Source organism: Trichomycterus rosablanca, chromosome 14 (assembly GCF_030014385.1).
Source record: "Trichomycterus rosablanca isolate fTriRos1 chromosome 14, fTriRos1.hap1, whole genome shotgun sequence".
Classification (NCBI taxonomy): Eukaryota; Metazoa; Chordata; class Actinopteri; order Siluriformes; family Trichomycteridae; genus Trichomycterus; species Trichomycterus rosablanca.
In genome coordinates, this window is record NC_086001.1 from 16,529,139 (window position 1) to 16,548,478 (window position 19,340).

General features: G+C 39.8%; 1 protein-coding gene across 1 annotated transcript; it reads right to left on the reverse strand.

Moving 5' to 3' along the window:
* Positions 1-14,670: 14,670 nt before the first annotated feature.
* Positions 14,671-18,541, reverse strand: LOC134326139 (protein NYNRIN-like). Its single transcript, XM_063008345.1, has one exon. It carries the CDS (start codon positions 18,539-18,541, stop codon positions 14,753-14,755), a length of 3,789 nt encoding a protein of 1,262 aa, XP_062864415.1. The 3' UTR covers positions 14,671-14,752.
* Positions 18,542-19,340: the final 799 nt, after the last annotated feature.

The following is a 19,340-nucleotide window of genomic DNA, read 5'->3' on the forward strand; positions in this document are numbered from 1 at the left end:
TAGTCTCGTACAGCGATACTGGAATGGCGGCTGACCTCGCGAGACTCCGCAGCCCGTGACGAAACAAACAACAGACCAATTAATCTAACATCATATTATTTGTGTCGAATACATTTACTTTTCACCGTTTTAATTATTGTGATGTATTTCTAATATTGCAGTTTTTTTTTAATTACAAACAATATTGGGCCAAAACATCCCAAATACAGCAATTAATATTAAATTAAGATAAGATAAGAAAGCCTTTTACTACCGCACTGGGGGAAATGTGCATAGTGCAGCAACTTTCAGGAATAAAGAGATACGACAAGTGTTTGCCAACCGTCCCGTAAAATACGGAATCGTTCCTTATTTGGAAACTAAACGTCGCATTCCGTATTTAACTGATACGGGACGTGCTTTGTTCCATATTTTTATCAGTGGGAGAGAAATGCAGATTAAACTAAGACAGGGTCATATGTATGAAACAGAAGGAAACTGCTGCTACTGTGTGGAATTACAAAGCGTTTTGTTATTAGGCATATCAGCATAACAACCTGTCTATTATTTGCATCGCGCATATTTTTCCATCCTAGGTTCGAATCCGGCTTAGGGCGAAACTAAAGTAACACAAGCAGGGCCGGCACTATGGGGCGCTGGGGTGGGCAGATTTTCTTACTGCCCCCCTAAGCAACGCAGTCCAGAACCAGGGCTGCATGTCAGTGTGAAGATTATGTAAAAATGTTGTTTGCAGTATTGAAAATAAAAAGTTACATGATGTTCTTTATGCAGGTTGTTTTGCCTAAAATATAGTTCTGATTTATTATTATAAAGAATGAAAATAATATATGTTAAACAGCTTAAATAAAACATTTTGATAATGTTCCTATGATGGTGTAAGACCTGTTATATTTTTTATAGGTGCAACCCTAAAGACCCCCCCCCCCCCCCCCTTTCCTGCTCAGGTAAACACCCACCATCCCACCCCCCACCCTATGCCTTCTGCCAACCCGCCAGCCCAGGGTGTTTCTTATTTCCAGTTCTGAAAGTTGGCAACCCTAGTTTATACATATATTAAAAACCATATAAATTACTGTGATGATTGTCTGTGTTTGGGGCAGTGCTGGTTATAGAGTCTGACAGCAGATGGATTAAAGGAACTGTGATATCTCTCCCTTGAGCAACGCAGGTGGAGAAGCCGGCAGTCTCATACCGTGGATGAGCAGTGGTCTCCATTAAGGATGAAAGCTTGATCATCATTCTTCTCTCCACCACTGCCTCCACTGAGTCCAGAATGCAGCCCAGGACAGAACTCACCTTCCTGATCAGTTTATCCAGTTTATTCCTGTCTGCTGTCGTAATGTCGCTACCCCAACAAACTACATAGAAAATGGCTGATGACGTCACTGAGTCATAAATAGAGTTGAGAAGGGCCCCCTGTATTCCAAAAGACCAGAGCCTCCTCAGCAATTTGGTAGTGTAGAAAGTTTTATTTAAAATAATTTAACTCGTGGCATGGTTTCCTTGGGGCAATGAATCAAGCCTAAACTACTCGTTAAAGAAAACGCCCTTGCTTATTAAATCTTTGATTTAAAGTGCCATTACTCATTGGTGACATAGTGTTAAATGTTAGTGGAATTAAATGGGCTAATTATTAAAATATTAACATAAATTAAACAGTAATTGATGTAAAACCACTCAATTCTTCTTGCAATTGCTTGCAAATTGCTCCAAATATAAAAGCTGGGTAATGGGTTTTTAACACTGGAGGTAACTTTACGCTGAGGATTTTTGTGTACGATACACTGAGCACATTTAAAGAAATTGAATGCCCTTAAGACAGAGGCTCGAAGAGCACAAACTCCAGTTTTCTAAGGAGATTTTTATACAGAATGATGTTTTCTTGAACAATTTGCTTTTAGCAGTAGATAATGACTTTTAGCTTTTCTGCTGGGTTCAACTGAAGACCGTTAGCACTGAAGAGCACAGTAGCGTCTGGGATCTGTAGTTTGTTGAAACTACAGTTTGTTGGCCTGCGCTTCCTCTGGTGGCAGTAGGTGTGACAGGTCGAAAGGTTTTCAACCTTTTAGGACATGCGCTCCCTTTGCCGACCTCGAACTTGCAAACCGCCCCCTAGTAACCAGTAAAAACGGAGAGCTGACTGAGGAGAGAAACTCAGAATGTGCACAAGCTTTGCTTTATATGAATTGACTCCTAAATCACTTATAGCAATATTGTGAACAGAGCATCTCCCACTGTACACCTCTCTTAAAGACACACACACTAGTGGTGGTAAATTCGGTTCATTTTATGGACTTGGGTTAATCTGAGTCACTCAGTAATGTGATCCGGTTCACTTGGGTCAGTTGAGTCACTTGTACTGACATTCTGACTGTGACTGATTTTGATGCATCCAAATATCACTTGTCTTCTGTGCACTCATCTTCTGTAAATAAATCCGTCTTAATTCTTTTGGCACCTCACACTTCTCTTGTCACAAGGAATCTTGATCATGCAGGAGAGGGGGGTGGACTCACCTACCAATCAGATGGGTATATTAATGGGTCAAGGGTTTAAAATTACCATGGGGGCTATGATGCTCCTTAAGTGGTACAGTACTACCTACCTACCTACCTACCTACCTACCTACCTACCTACCTGCGGCCACACCATCTTGAGAACTCACACTTGTGGTAACAGGAACTGGTGAACTTTAACCTGCAGTTGGAAGAGAAAGGCTCTTCCTCAGTGTTTGATAGTTTTTGTTTATTATTTCAGTTATAATTATAATTCATTGCATTTAAGTTAAAATTTTGTTTTGATTGTAGCTCCCCAGCAGACTTGCTGCTTAGGGAGCAGTTTATTAATTTAAAATTTTGTTAAAATGGATGACTTACCTGATACCTATCTATGCAAGATGGCGGCACGTGTACATCGCAAGGCTCTGCGTCTCACCAGTTTTAGCAATATAGTGTTTATTTACTTGGCAATTTACTGCGTTTATGTAGCACGAGTGATTCGAGCAAAAAAGCATTCTCACAAACTGCATCTCTGTGGTACGGCAATTGCTCCGCAGCTGACCGGCGCATCACTGGCACTCAGTTACCCACCATACAAGACATCTATTACAAACGGTGCATGGGCAAAGCGAGGAATATTATCAAGGATGTTTCTCATCCCAACCATGGACTTTTCACCTTGCTTCCATCTGGCAGGTGTTACAGGAGCCTCCGCTCTCGCACCAGCAGGCTCAGGAAGAGCTTTTTCCCAGAGTCTGTAACCCTGATAAACTCTAGCACAACTCTTTAAAATATCACTGCACCCTGGATTGCACTAAACTTTTGTACTTTTTAAGTGTTTCATCTTATCTGTTTACATATCAGTATTTGCAAATTTGCACATGGCGCTACTGCACTAATCACACCAGCACAACAATAATGTATGTACTGTATGTATTGTATATTATCCACTACAGTATACTTATATACTCTCTTCTATTTATTATCATTCATTTAGCTACTGTAGTCACTTTGTAATTATATAGCAGTCTATACACTGTACAACCATTATCTGTTTACTGTTTTTAATATATGCACCTTCATTTTTACTTATCTGGTCACTACTGCACTTTTTACTGTATTATATGTAAATAATCTCTATCTTGCACTTCTGGTTAGATGCTACTGCATTTCGTTGGCTCTGTACTTGTACTCTGCACAATGACAATGAAGTTGACTCTAATATAATCTAATCTAATACCGACATTGGAATGGAGCATGGACAAAGAACAATGGATTTTGACACAAACCTGACAACTGAGGAGGACAGAACAAAAAGGAGTAATGATGGAACGGAACAAAGGACATTGAGGATGGAAACGAGAACTATAAAAGAACACAGGACATAAAATAACAAAGACAAGAATATGGACAAAGGAAAACATATTGTAGCGTGTCTAAAAGAACCATCTCGCGGCCCCGACGCCCCTCCCTCCATACTTGCCGGTGCCATATTGGTGTCAGAAGTGGGATCGTGGTGTCTGGGGTGGCACTGGTGGTTCGGTGGGCCAATATGCCCGATCTGTCTGAGTGCGCTAACCCCGGTGTTGCTGCAGGGGCATGTGTTACTGGCAGCTGAGAGGACGGTGCTCGTCTTCTTGTGCCCTGCCCACTGATCGGATCAGTGTCGGCAGTGTAATGGGGTGCGGTGCGGACATGGAGCCACCCAGTGAACGCTGGTGAGTAGGTCACCGGGACGGTTGACCTTTGGGGAGGGGGATGTGTAGCGTCCGCCACTGGGGGGCCGGAACGGGCTTTACCCAGAAGAACTTGTGGCCGTGGTATCCAGACTTACCGTAGCCTTGTAGCCCAGTGTTAGGGATGGTGTGGCTACGGTAAGGGCTGGATAAGCAGCTCTTTGTTTGTCTGTCTGTTGTGGGAATGTCCATGTGTATGAATGAATGTCTAAAAGAACCATCTCGCGGCCCCGATGCCCCTCCCTCCATACTTGCCGGCGCTACAATATCAAAGAGACAAAGAAGCTACTGCAATTATTGAATTGGATGATTTAAAAGAAGTAAGTGCTACGGATGTGATTAATGCTGTTAATGAGGCTGTTGGTTTTGGTAAACTGTTGTACAACTGTTGTACAGGATGTACAATGAATATAAGGTAACCTTAGAAACAGAAGAAGTAAGCGACAAGCTGATGGAGGGACTGATGATTAAAGTGACACTGTGCGAAGTGAGAAAGCTGTGTTCCTGTGAGCTCATGGTGTCATTCCTTAACCTACCAGCTTACATGGAAGACAAAGTAATATTAAAAAGACTTGTAAAGTGGGGAGTAACCCCCATTCTCCCAATACGGCGGAGGTTTTATCCTGGAACGGCTGTGGCAGACGGGACTTGATTTTTAAAAGATTGCTTTCCAAAGGAGGTCATCTCTCTACCATATGGTGTGCGGCTGGACACAGCAGAGGGCCCGCAGTATTTCAGAGTCATACATGACCGGCAAATTAAAATGTGCAGGTTATGCATGAACACAAGGAACACACAGGAACATTTAATGAGAGACTGTGCAGAGAATGCCTGGGACAGGGGCACTTTGCAAAGAACTGCGGAGCCACCAGATGCCCAGAGTGCAACCACACTATGATAAGCTGTACATGCATAGAGCAACAGGAGGAATCAGAGAAGGAAACCAAGCAAGATGAGAGAGTCGAACCAGAGCAGAAGGAACTGGAGGAATCTTCAGAGCCAGTGGAAAAAAAGCCACATGCAGATAAGGAGGGAAAACCACAAACACTGAGGGAGAGTGGGGGAAGCTCCCAGGAATATGCACCAGTGACAGAGACTGAACAATCGACCAATAATCTACAAAATATTGAATGCAGCATCATAACAGATAAGGAGATAAAGAATATGGACACAGAGAACGCAAGAACGGAAAACAGAGGAAAAGAGACTGAGGAGAATACAGAGCAACACTGATCAAAACAGGATTATTTGATAAAATAGAAAAAAATATATGCTGATGGACATGGGAGTGTTTTAACGATAAAAGTAGTGCAGAATGATAATGAATTCAATATATGTACAGTGCATGCCCCAAATAAAGTAAAGGAAAAAGAACTCTTTTAAAAATCTGAACATGTTACTGGATAAATGGGGAGAAACAATTTTAATTGGTGATTTTAATACTGTTTTTTTACTGTTAGCCCGGACTTTATATCTAATCAAACATTTTTAGTACAACTTACATAAATTATTTAAGTTTTTTTGCTCTACTAAAAAATGCAGAGTACAATGTACTCATTTGAGTACACATTTAAATGTGCTAAAAGATTTAAGTTTACTAAACAAAAAAAAATACTTTTCTATCAGATTAACTTAAAAAAGTTAAGTTAAGGTAATTAACTGGTAATGGAACCTTTGTTAAACTAAATGGACAAACATTTTCTTACTCATTATGCTATTTTTGAGTAGCATGTACACCAGTGTGATGGGACTTTTTCATCTTCCGTCCAATCTGGTAAGTGTTGTACTTTAATTTTGTTTAAAATAAATGATCTTAATGTTGACACTAAATAAATAATCAAACAGCGCTGCTTTATTTGCCGTGTTTAGGCTACATGCTAGCATGCTAGCCTTCATACGAAGCAAAGAGTGTGCTGGCTTGCTTTATTTTAATCCTTAAATGAATGTTATTAATGTTGATATTAATACTTCTGTTTCTTGTTTCTTTGTTTTGTTTTAGAGCCAAACGTTAAGAAATCAGCTTGCTGTGTGAAACTGAGTACAGGTTCATGGTTACTGTGAAGAGCTGTTTGTGTTTCATCAGAACTTTATATACAGTTTGTACAGTTTTTAAGATGTTTTCTTGATATATTGTATTTTAAGTAAATACTTCTGAAGTGAAATAAAGAAAAATAACTTTATTATTCTGTCTGTTTTTCTATAAACATTTCTAATTGATATTTAAAACGTAATTAACATGAAAACTAAGAAGAAATCAATATTTTTGTCCATTGAGCTCAAGATAATAAGTAGAATTATTGGGAAAAGCAGTTGGTATAACCAAAAAAATAAAGTTTAATCAACTTGCCTTTTAGGTGTAATAACTTAATGTTTTAAGTTATGCTAACTCAAGTTTTCATTATACATTACTTAACTTTTTTAAGGCAACCGGTTTCCTAAAATTTTTTAAGTAGATTGAACTTATCCGGGCTTACAGTGAGTAGATTGGACATTAATGATGAAATGAGTTTTAGAGCTGACAAAGGACGTGAGGAATTAAAAATATTAATGAATAAGTATGCAATGAGAGATGTATGGAGGGAAAAAAAAAATCCAGGATTGAGAGAATATTCAAGGGAAGGAATAGTCCTAAATAAACGTAAACAAAGTCGAATTGACTATTTACTATGTAACGAAAAAACCATGAAATACAGTACATTACAAGAATAGAATATAAAAACTATAGATTTAGTGATCACAATTTTATTCAAGTTAACCTAGATTTTGAGGAAGTGAAAAGAGGGCCTGGGGTTTGGATTTTTTAATTCAGAACATTTAAAAGATAACGTGTTCAAAGCAGACATAGAAAACCTAATCGAAAATAGTAAAAACGATATTTTATATTAAAAAAAGGAGTGTGCGTATGGTGGGATAATTTAAAATATGATATAAAAAATATCGCAATCAAATATGGAATAAAAGTTAAAAGAATGAAAAGATTGATCAAAAACCTAAAAACAGGAATTAAAAAATGAACTAGAAAAGGTGGAAAGAGGAAATGGAAGCTTAGAGAAAATTTTACTAATAGAGAAAAAACTAAAAGACAGAAGAATTAAAGGATCAATGAGTAAAGCGAAATATATGATGGAAGGAGAAAAATGCACTAAATACTTTTTTGAACTGAAAAAAACGAATCAAAAGGCAGATGAAATAAAATTTAAATCAGAAGGAAATGAGATCAAAACTACTGAAGGAATTTTAAATGAACTACAAAGTTTTTCTTCAAACCTTTTCAAAAAGAGGGGGGTACAGAAGGAAGAAGATAATTTTTTATTAGCTCAAATTAAAACAAAATTGAAGAAGGAAGATAAAGAAATGTGATCAACCAATAACAGAAGAAGAAACTGAAAACGCCGTGAGTGAAATGAACACTAGGAAAAGCCGGGTTAGACGGTCTACACTGTAAGCCCGGATAAGTTCAATCTACTTAAAAAATTTGAGGAAACCGGTTGCCTTAAAAAAGTTAAGTAATGTATAATGAAAACTTGAGTTAGCATAACTTAAAACATTAAGTTATTACACCTAAAAGGCAAATTGATTAAACTTTCTTTTTTTTGTTATACCAACTGCTTTTCCCAATAATTCTACTTAATATCTTGAGCTCAATGGAAAAAACTATAGATTTTTTCTTAGTTTTCATGTTAATTACATTTTAAATATGAATTACAAATGTTTATAGAGAAACAGACACAATTATAAAATTATTTTTCTTTATTTCACTTCAGAAGTATTTACTTAAAATACAACATGTCAAGAAGATATCTTAAAAACTGTACAAACTGTATATAAAGTTCTGATGAAACACAAACAGCTCCTCACAGTAACCATGAACCTGTAAAACAACACAAAGAAACAAGAAACAGAAGTATTAAAATTACAACATTAATAGCATTAATTTAAGGATTAAAATAAAGCAGGCCAGCACACTCTTTGCTTCGTATAAAGGCTAGCATGCTAGCATGTATCCTAAATACGGCAAATAAAGCAGCGCTGTTTGATTATTTATTTAGTGTCAACATTAAGATCATTTATTTTAAACAAAATTGTTAAGTAAAGTACAACACTTACCAAAATTAGACGGAAGATGAAAAAGCCCCATCAGACTGGTGTACATGCTACTCAAAAATAGCATAATGAGGAAGAAAATGTTTGTCCACTTAGTTTAACAAAGGTTCCACTTCACAAAAGACATTTCAGGAAGACAAGTTTACTTTTGCAAAAAGCCTTCAATGAAAAGTAAAAAGTAATTTGCAACAACAGGTTTCAAAAGTTAAAACAAATGGCTGCCTGATTCACCAACAGCAAGCTGAAAAAAGGCGGACTTACATGTAAATGGGGGCGTTTTTCTGTTTTATTACCTTAACTTAACTTTTTTAAGTTAATCTGATAGAAAAGTAATTTTTTTTGGTTTAGTAAACTTAAATCTTTTAGCACATTTAAATGTGTACTCAAATTAGTACAATGTACTCTGCATTTTATAGTAGAGCAAAAAAACTTAAATAATTTATGTACAGTATGTTGTACTAAAAATGTTTGATTAAATATAAAGTCCGGGCTTACAGTGTAACGACAGAATTTTATAAAGCTTTTAAAGACATTTTAACCCCAATTTTACTAAAACTTTATACCAAAGTACATAAGTTAGGAGAAATGATGAGTTTATGCTCAATACAGATTACAAGATTTTAGCAAAGATTTTAGCCAATTGCTGAAAACTGATTTTACCAAATATCATCACTACAAATCAAGCATATGGTGTAATGTATCGAGACATTTCAGACACAGTTTGCAACGTCCGAGATATAATATGGTACACGCGAGAAAAAGAAATAAGTGGACATCTTATAAGTCTGGATCTTGAAAAAGCTTTTGACAGAGTGGAACATGAATATTTATTTGACATATTAAATGCTTTCTTTAACAAGTTTTATCAAGGTAACAGGATCTATAAGACAAGGATATCCATTATCTACACTTCTATACACCTTAGTGGCTGAACCACTGGGTTTGGCCATCAGTGCAGATAGGGACATCCAGGGAATAGAAGCGGGTGTCGTCAGCATACCTATATGGGTTTTAAAACAAGTGAAAAACATGGTTTTAAATTTTTTATGGAATGGGAAACCAGCAGGGTTTATATAGCATGGAAAAATATAGCAATGGGAAAATAGCATATGCCACTTTGATAGGGAGAAAGGAAGAACAGAGTCTAAGAGTCAAAGTGGTCAAGAATTTTTTTTAACACAGACTTGGACTTGGAGAAGGTTTTATCCAGATTTTAATGTTAAAAACATGTGGAAAAACTATAAAGGACCTAAACTGTTAAACATGGATAATTTTGACTCCTACCTAAAACACAACTGCATATATGAAGAACAAAGATTACACAAGATGCACTCTAAAAAATCATTCAGTGGCTTTGTAAATATAACAATAATAAAAAGCTATACTGCATTAAAAAAAATCTCTGAATATCCCTTAAGTGATTATTTGAGTTGCAGTTATCAAATCAAATGCCTAAATCTTCAACAGTTTATTTTGTCCTAAATTTACATATAGTATTTAAGTTTATTTTAAGGAAATAAATTAGTAGTTGACTAACAAATTCGATTTTTAGAATATGCCTAATATTTTTGGTAAATTCCAAATAAAATATTTGAGAGAGGAGTAAATAAAATGATCAGTTTCAATTACTCCAATTATTATGTACTTAAAATCAATATTTAATTTTCTACTACAACAACTTAATAAATTGAGTAAATTAAGTTAAACGTCATGACGTGAACGCCATTAACGACTGCGCGCGAAGAGAGAGCGTCCTCCTGGGAAATCTACCTGCTGAGCAGTAGGAAAGTGCCATCTTGAAGACCAACTGCAATCTTGGTAAGTAGTCTTCTAGCAAAAGTTATTATTGTTAATACGTTTTTTATTATTAATAATGACCCTGTCTTCATGCAAACATAAATGTTAAGGTTTGTAATTTTGTGAATACTATCGCAGCCAGTTTTTGCTTTACTGCTAGCTTCGCGTGGGGTTCAAGTTTAAGAGGGAAAAGTATAGGGGGAAACGGAGGGTTTGTGAAGATGCAGAGCAGACTGTTCTCTCTTCTCTTTTCTGCAGTACTAGCTTTACAGTTCTGTTTATTTTACGTTACGTTACTTTTGAGTGGATGGAGTCGGTAATAAATGCCGTTGCGCTTCGGAACTTGAGCCTCGGCGTGTCTCAGTGCGGTGAAATAACCGAGCTAAAATGACTAGACGCTAGCAGTGAAGTGAGCTCCTAGGTAAAGCTATTCTACGGACTGCGTTCACGGAAAATGCTAATAAATATGGTTTTCACAGCATTGTATTCACCTTTACTATTAAAACAGTGATTTATAATGGGACCAACTCCACCTTCCCCGTGATAAAATCACAGTAACGCACGGCCCTCGTGATTTATTGCTTTATTCTAAGTTTCTCAGTAAATTACACGCAGCAGAGATCAGGAAAGCATTAGATGTTACATGCCATGTGGTCAGATTCATCTTACATCATTCACACTCTTTAGTTATTTGTGCCTTATGTTTAACTATATTACACAAGTGATAATGTAATGCCTTTTGATAAATTACATTTAAATACGTACGTTTATATTTATATAATATTTATATGATTTTATTTCCCACGTGTCAAGCATGTTTAATATATGCTACATTTGTTTTACAGCACCAGTACCAAGGAGAGAAGCCAAACGTGGATAAAACAGAGAAGGTAAATGTTGTCTGTTTTATTACAGTGTTCATGGATGATTAAATATGTAAGTGTTGAAACAATTTATACTCTGTTGGTAGACATTGTAGTTTTTACTTGTGTAGTTCACTATGTAGGGAATAAGGAACTATTCAAGTTTCGGCAGGCATTGTGATGTCAGTATATTCGAAAAGCTCTGTTTTGCATGTAAACATGAGAACACTGAAAATGCTGGAGAGCGTTTAAAAAAACCCTCAGTTTTAGTGACTTAAAACTGTGTTTTCGTGTGGACGGGAGGATAAAACAGACAAAACCTTATTTTTTTTAAATGTTTGTATAACATGGGCCTACAGTGTGGTGTGTGTATATGTGAACACAGGCTGACATCACAATGAGAAGATTAATTGTACAGCACTAGTGTTATTTTTAAAGATTTGTATGACAAGACATGAGTCCAAAAATGTTTACATAAATGAAAATTGCATTAAACCAATTAGCTCCTTATGGTAATATTATCATTAATTTTTTAGGTGGCAGCTTATGGGATGGAACTGTAAACTCTGCACATTGGTTGTGCTGTGTTCTATTCTTTTATCCAGGAAAGAAGGACAAATTCTGATTAGTTAAGAGAAAAGATTTATTAAGCATCAAATATACAGATTGGTAAAAGTAATTCTGGGCCCAGGGCACTTCACACACATGACAGCTGTATGTAGAAGTCCCGTCCTCTGTGGGTTTGTGGTTCCTTCTTAAAGGGCTGACTCCTCCCTCTCTAACACTAGTCAACCAAAGCTTTCCCACGATTTCGCTGAGCAAGGGTATTTTCTTTGCACATGCAGCAGAAGTACAAGACTTGTGGTGTTTTCCTGTTCAGTCAGCTCTCACACTGTCTGTGTAGCTAGGACAGGAAACATCTGTACACATTGTTCCATTGTGAACCTTATTTTGCAGCTTACTTCTCAAAAGATAAGATCACTTTAAGTTTGTCTTTCCTTGGTATAGCACGTACAGAACAATAGGCTATTGTATTTCGGTTTCCTCTTTGAAAAACACATACATTCACATTTTAAATGTAAACTCAGCATTTACAAGGCCTCTTACAAAACAGATGTAACATTTGTAATCTGATACAATTAATACAGAACATTAATACTCAATTATACCCAACAAGCCCCCCTTAATTGTCCTTCAGGACAATTACAAATCAAACAAATAAACAGAATCACACATTTCCTGATACAAAATGAAAATTAAAAGATTAAGCTAAATAAAAGTGCTATCAGCTCCCCGTTATGCGGAGATCGGGCTGAAAAACACCTAATGACTATGAAACAAAAAACCCGAATAAGAACAACCTATGCTAGAATAGTATTTGTGAACAATCATAAGAATAAAGCATAAAAATTAGAACGGGAGAAAGATGAGCAGTAGATGATTTGGATTTGTCAGGTCCTGCAACTTGGGCTTCCTGTTGAGACAGAACTGCTATTCTCACCATTCTGGACATAGTGAGAAGAATTAACAAAAACAACAAAACAGTATAATAGAATATACAATAAGAAAGAAAAACTGAATTTTCCTCCACTTCAAACTTCCTCCAATTCAACTTCTTCTATCTCCTGTAGTCCTAATAGGGGAGTATGCTGCTGAAAGAACTGGGACTTCAGGTCACTCCCGTTGGAGAGAGTAGTCTCAATAAGTCTAGTAAGAAGGGTTCGTATACACGGGATACAACAACAGCCACATACCACGAGCAGAGTCATAGCACAGCAAATTGAGGTCATTATACTTAAAATTAAGGCTTTGTACTGACCAAACATTTTGGTCATCCAAGTGTTAAAGGGGTTCTCAATACCACTATTTTCAGCTAATTCATTACTTAAGGAGGTCAGACCCTCAAGAGCCCTGGTTATTGTCCCATCAGGGGCTGTATTGTTAGGAATAAATGTACAACACTGTTCCCCAAACATCTTACATACACCGCCCTTTTCAGCTAATAAGAAATCCAATGCTATCCTATTTTGCCACGCCATTAAACTAGTCTTGTCAAGTTGCTCGTGTATTCCTTTAACGGCATCTCTTGTGTAATTTACAAATCGCTGCTGATTATAGTATATGTAATTTATCCAATCTACATTTTTATTAACAGTGGACCACCAAAATAACAAACTTTCAAATCCAGCTGCAATTTGGTCTCTAGCTTTAAACTCGTCAGGGACCCCCCTGGGCACTCCAATATTATCAATATATACATGTGGGTCAAAAGAGCCCGATGGGCCTGCGACTGCTCGCTTAACACGGCCATGTGTATCCGTCTCCCTTCCCACCGGCTCTCCACCCAATGGAAGCACATATAGTGGCATCACCAACTGCACCAGGGCACAGGTTCCCTTCCAATTCTTAGGAAGCTTGGACCTTAAGACCTTAGGATCACACATCCACCAAACATCAGCCCTGGAAACGCTCTGATCGCTAAACCACCCGGAATTGAACCTGTCTGAGGTGTTTTCTGCGTCCACGGTGTCTCCACACCACTTCAGCTGACCCACCTCAACGGTCCCCGTGTTCCCAGCGAAACAGGTATAGTTCCCTCTGTAGGGCATGTATGCTGGGGGTACCACCTTCTGCTTCACTTCTGGGAACAGGTAGTGCACAGTGGTGCAGTTCCCACAGCCTGGAGAGCCACTGAACAAGGAGACCACACATTTTAGACCTTCTAGATCATTATATCGATTTAGAGGAAAAGGTACAGTACCCAGGTGTGGCCTTGCTGAGGAGCAAGCATAACAGTTGGATTTGTTGGCAGCGCGCGCAGTATACATGATCCAATTTAACCACTGATTTTCATCCTCGAATCCGGTTTCTAATGCAAACGTGTCCTTTATAGTAGTTATATTTATGGTCTTTATCAATACAGGCGTTTCCGTGGGAGGCCCAGTCACAACAATACTGTTGTCTGGAATGACAGTGGTTAGCTTAGGTGTTGGCTTCGGGATCACTGTCAGTTTAAACAACCCCAGGTTATCCGAACCCGACTGATAGGAGCCTAGCATTAAATACCTGCTGTCCCCTTTCTTTGGATTTTTCAGGGTCAGCGTTAAAGGGTTACATGCACCCTTACTGCAGGGATGCGGGGTGCTGCCTTTTATTAAGGACAACCTAGAGCTAAGTTCTTTTCCGCCTGTTCGATCCCCTGACTTTTCCTGCATATCTACCCAACCTTTGTATCCCCAATCTTTACCTGTGTTTGTCAACACTGCAGACCAACTACTGCACGACAATACATTTACTTCCACATTCCCTTTCTTCCTCAAACACTTAGTGTTACATATGTACTTTTCTGGCCATCCTAACTGATTCTCAACATAACCTGAACAATCCGAGATCGCACACAAATCAAACTGAGCAACACAATCAACACCCTCGGTACATGTAATGGTTGGGAGACCTTTGTTCACACTGCGATAGGTTCTATGAGTAGTCTGGTTTCTGTGGGACTCTGCTGTGGCTATGAAGATAATAGACAGAACAACAACAATTATTATGGAGAGTACACATATTGTTATTTTCATAGATGCACATCCCAGTCTCTTAAAAGCTTGGACGGTCACATCAGAAGGAGGGTTAAAAGGCATTTTTTTTTTTTTTTTTTAAAGAAGTTGTACCTTCGGCAGGTTTGAAGTGTATATTACTGGGTAGGTATCAGTCTTCTACCCTCTAATGGACAGTGGGAATACACTTATATGGTTTATGAATCAGATTCTACAGTTTTGGTCCCACTGTCTGCCAAATCTTTTCTAACTTCCTGCAATGAGCGGGAAGGTGCTGTAGCGGGTACACAATGTGTTAGGTGGTGCCAAACTGCCCCTTTTTTACCTTTCACTTTGACGGTGTGGGTTGTTACCTCAGTGACTTCCCACGGACCCGACCACCTGGGCTCAGACCACTTTCTCTTGTGGACTTTCACCCGTACCCAGTCGCCAGGCTTGACAGTTTTAAACTCCAGCCACTCGCTGTCATCTGCTGGTGGTTTTGGAGGGGGCTCACTCCGCTGGACCTGTGTAGACAAAACTCGAGTAAGATTAGTTAGAGCCCGCATGTACTCATCTTCCTCTGTTTGCCAAAGGTCCAAAACTGGACCTGTAACATTATCCCTAGAGGGCCCTGGCATCCGTCTCCCCGTTAACAACTCATGTGGAGACAAATGCGTTTTTTCCCGTTCGACTGATCTCATGGACATAAGGGCAAGCGGTAGTGCATCTACCCATGTAAGTTTTCCCCCATGACAGATCTTTGCGATCTTGCTTTTCAATGTCTGGTTTGCCCTTTCTACTAGTCCCTGGGAGCTGGGGTGATAGACAGCTCCAAATTTGTGCACTATTCCCAAGTGTTCCTCCACTTCCCTCAAGTGCTTGCTTGTGAAATGTGTGCCATTATCAGACCTGATCAGTTTAGGTACTCCATAGCGTGGAATGAGCTCATTCTTGAGCCATTTCACCACTGTTTTAGCATCCTCTCGTCTAGAGGGTATTGCTTCCACCCATCTGGTGTATCTGTCAACCATTACCAGAATGTACCTAAATCCCCTTACCACATTATCAGGTCCCATGTCTGTAAAATCAATGCAAATCTCCTTGAAAGGTGCATCTGGAACTGGAAAATGTCCCATGGGTCTCTTAAGGGGACGCTTGATGTTAAACTCTGAACAAGTAGGGCATTCTTCCACATAATTTTCCACTATTGCCATCAGATATGGGTGCCACCAGTGTAATGCCACTTCTTTCATGGTTCGTCTGGCTCCCACATGGGTGGGTCCATGAGCTTGTCTAATTAGCAGGGTGCATAGCTCTGCTGGAGCCACAAGCCTCCCATCTACTGATCTCCAGATTCCATCCCTCTCTACTGCTCCCCTTGCTAACCACTGATTTTTCTCATAGGCACCACTTTTCTGTTGCATCTCACGCACATTGTCAAGTGATAAGTCAGGTATTCTTACGTCAGCCTTTACAGTCATTTGTACAGTGTAACCTCCTGCCTTTTTAGCTGCAGCATCTGCTGCATTGTTTCCCAGTCCCTCCAAGTCACTTGTCTTGGAGTGCCCTTTGCACTTAATTACAGCTACTAGTTTGGGCAACAAAGTAGCACTTAATAAGGCTTTTAGGGCTTCTGCATGTTTCACAGGAGTGTTTTGAGAGGTCACAAATCCTCTCCTCATCCACTGCGGTCCATCCACATGGACTGCGCAGTGGGCATAAGCAGAGTCTGTGTAAACATTTAGGGCCTTGTCCTTTCCTAATTCTAAAGCTTTTGTAAGTGCTACTATTTCGGCAAGTTGGGCTGACGCTGGCTGGGGTATGATTTCTGCTACTCTAGTGACAAAGCCTTTCCCCTGTTGTTCAATTACAGCAAATGAGGCCACATTTCCCTCTTCTCCTCTATAACAACAACCATCACAAAAAAATACCACTTCAGGATTTTCTAAAGGGTCACTACCGAGGTCTTCCCTGAGTCTCAGGTCCCTCTGGGCCACAAACTCACAGTCATGTGGTTCCAAATCAGTGTGCGGTAATTGTTTTGCCATATTCACCGTATCTTTGTGTGTGAATGTGATGTGTGGTTGTGTCAGCGTATCGCTGATCCTCATCTTCCTAGTGGGTGAAAGAGTGAATGCTGTAGAAGTAAGAAAGGCAACAACACCATGGTTCGTGTTGATCACTAGAGGGTGACACATGACTAAATGAGCAGTTTTGTTAACAGCCTTGGCTAGAGCTGCAATTTGTCTAGTGCAATGTGTTTGGCCCTGTTCCATTACATCTAGTTTTGAGCTATAGTACATGAGAATCTGTCTATTACTTTCCCTCCCCCCTTTCTGAAAGAGAACGGCATTTACAATACCGTTCCTTTCAGAAACATCTAGGAAAAAGGGTTTTTCATAATCTGGGGCCTGTAAATGTTCAGCATGCGCCAAGGCTTGCTTTAAGTCAATGAAAGCTTTTTCGGCGTCAATGGTCCAGATTAGTTTTGCTTTAAGGTTCCTGTGTCCAACCATAGCCAAACAATCCCTAAGAGGTTGCGTCAAACCCACATAATCAAAAATGAAATTACGGCTGTAGCCCGTTAACCCCAGGAACGCTAGTAGATCCTGAACTGTACTGGGTTTACCATGTTGCAGGATGGATTGACGTTGTGTAGCAGTCAAAGTGTGACCAGTGGCCGAAATTTGGCGTCCCAAAAAAGTCACCACTGGTCTAGCAACTTGCAATTTGTCCTGTTTCACCTTGTATCCAAGGTTAGCCAGCAACGTGAGCAAGGAGACAGTGGCTGCTAGACAGGTGTCTGCATCAGGGGCTGCTATCAGTAGGTCATCAACATACTGGACTAACACCGTATTGTCAGGTAAGGTTAGGCTGGACAAATCAGCTTTAAGGGCTCTATTGAACAGACCTGGGCTGTCCTTGTAACCTTGTGGCAATCTGTTATATGTATACTTCTGTCCCTCATATGTGAAAGAAAAAATTTGTTGACAGTAGCTGGCCAGTGGGAGGCAGAAAAATGCATTTGCCAAATCGATAACAGTGAAATAACAATGGTCAGGAGTCAGATTTTGCAAAGCCAAGTATGGGTCTGGGACAGGGATATTTTCAGTAACAGTAGCTTTATTAATTTCCCTTAAGTCGTCCACCATACGCCATCCCTTTCCCTCTCCTTTGGAGACAGGTAGGATCGGGGTGTTCCAGTCAGAATTGGATTTTCTGAGAACACCAGCTGTCAGTAGTCCAGCTATGGTGTCTTTTATACCTAGAGATTGTTCTGGTTTTAAAGGATACTGAGGTTTCCATACTGGGAACACACCAGGCTTCAAACCGACCATAATGGAGTGGTGTGTCACCAGACCTACATCAAATGGGTCAATGGTCCAAATGTGAGCTGGAACTTTAATTAGGTAGTTTTCAGTCAGTTCGTGGTTAGTGTGTTCTCTACCATGGTGTCTGGACAGCAATTGTTCCTCCAACACCGCTTTGTCAATGGATTGATTGTCAATTTTCCAGTAAAAGCCGTCTAATGACCTACTTAGACAGGGAATTTCAGTGGGAACATATGTATTGGTCATGGCTTCCTTGACCATTGGGCCCAAAGACCTAGCCTCATATCCTTTTCCTATGGCTAGTGTGACGTGGGGAACAGTTGGGTGGCCAGTAGCTTCCACAAACCAGGCTAGCTGATCTGGGCTAAGCGAGACAGATGCGGCCACTCCAGCCGCACCAACATATAGGTCAGTTATTTCCAATAGTTCAACATGACCCTCCTTTTCCTCCTCCCATGCTTGTTGGTACTGTTCATCAGGTGTGCGCAAATAATTATAGGTACAATGTAATGGATCAATGGGAGGGGAGTAGGCCCCAATGGACAGGATCCAAGGCTTCCAGGACTGATAAGTACGCAAAAGACGTGGTGTGTCTGGCCCGTCGATCAACAGTCTAGACCAATAGACAGTAGCATTAAGTGTCGGGTTGTCTGGTGTCGGGGCATTGGACATGAACAAAATCTGAGCAGTATTTGGCGGACGATGTCCTGCTAAGCATAATTTCAGACCTTGATCTGTACAGTAAATAGTAGCACCTAATTTAGTCAACAAATCACGGCCCAACAAATTGACAGGGCATTTTGGAGCAAATAGGAAAGAGTGAGTTAGGGTCTGATTTCCAACAGCAGTAACCAATGGCTTTGTGTATTTTTGAGTTTCAATTTTCCCTGAATATCCAATTGTGTTAAGTGTCCTGTCTGTCATTGGTGGCTGCCAGCCCCCTGCACCCGTCAAACAGGATGCAGTGGCACCAGTGTCCACCAACAACTGAACAAGGCGACCCTCCACATGGCAGGTGACCAATGGTTCTTTTTCAAAAGCTTTCACACCTGCTGTTGGATACCCTGGGCCCCATCAGTATGAGTCACTATAGACCCCATCCTGTCCTAGCAGGACTGGGGCCTGGTATGCTACGCCAGGTGCTAAACCAGAATTTGGGACATGACCAGGAGCAATAGGCTGTGTTACGGCATATCTTGGGGCACCCTGCAACTGAGCAGGAGGAAACCCCGCAGCTTGCTGACGTCCCATAGGTGACTGAGGAACTGCCATCATTCCAGGTTGTGGTGGGATATGTTGGTTTGGGCAACTTCTGGAGAAATGTCCTGGTTGACCGCAGGCATAACAATAATTCTCCCTTCTTGGCTGTCTGCCATTGAATCTCCCTCGCCCACGGTTGGGTTGGGCCCTATACCCATAGTTTTGATCACTTGGGTAAGTGGGCTGGTACGCACCTGTCAGATATGCTGTT

Coding starts and splice junctions, on each gene's coding strand:
- LOC134326139 (XM_063008345.1), bottom strand. CDS start 18,541: ATGTCCAATGCCCCGACACCAGACAACCCGACACTTAATGCTACTGTC.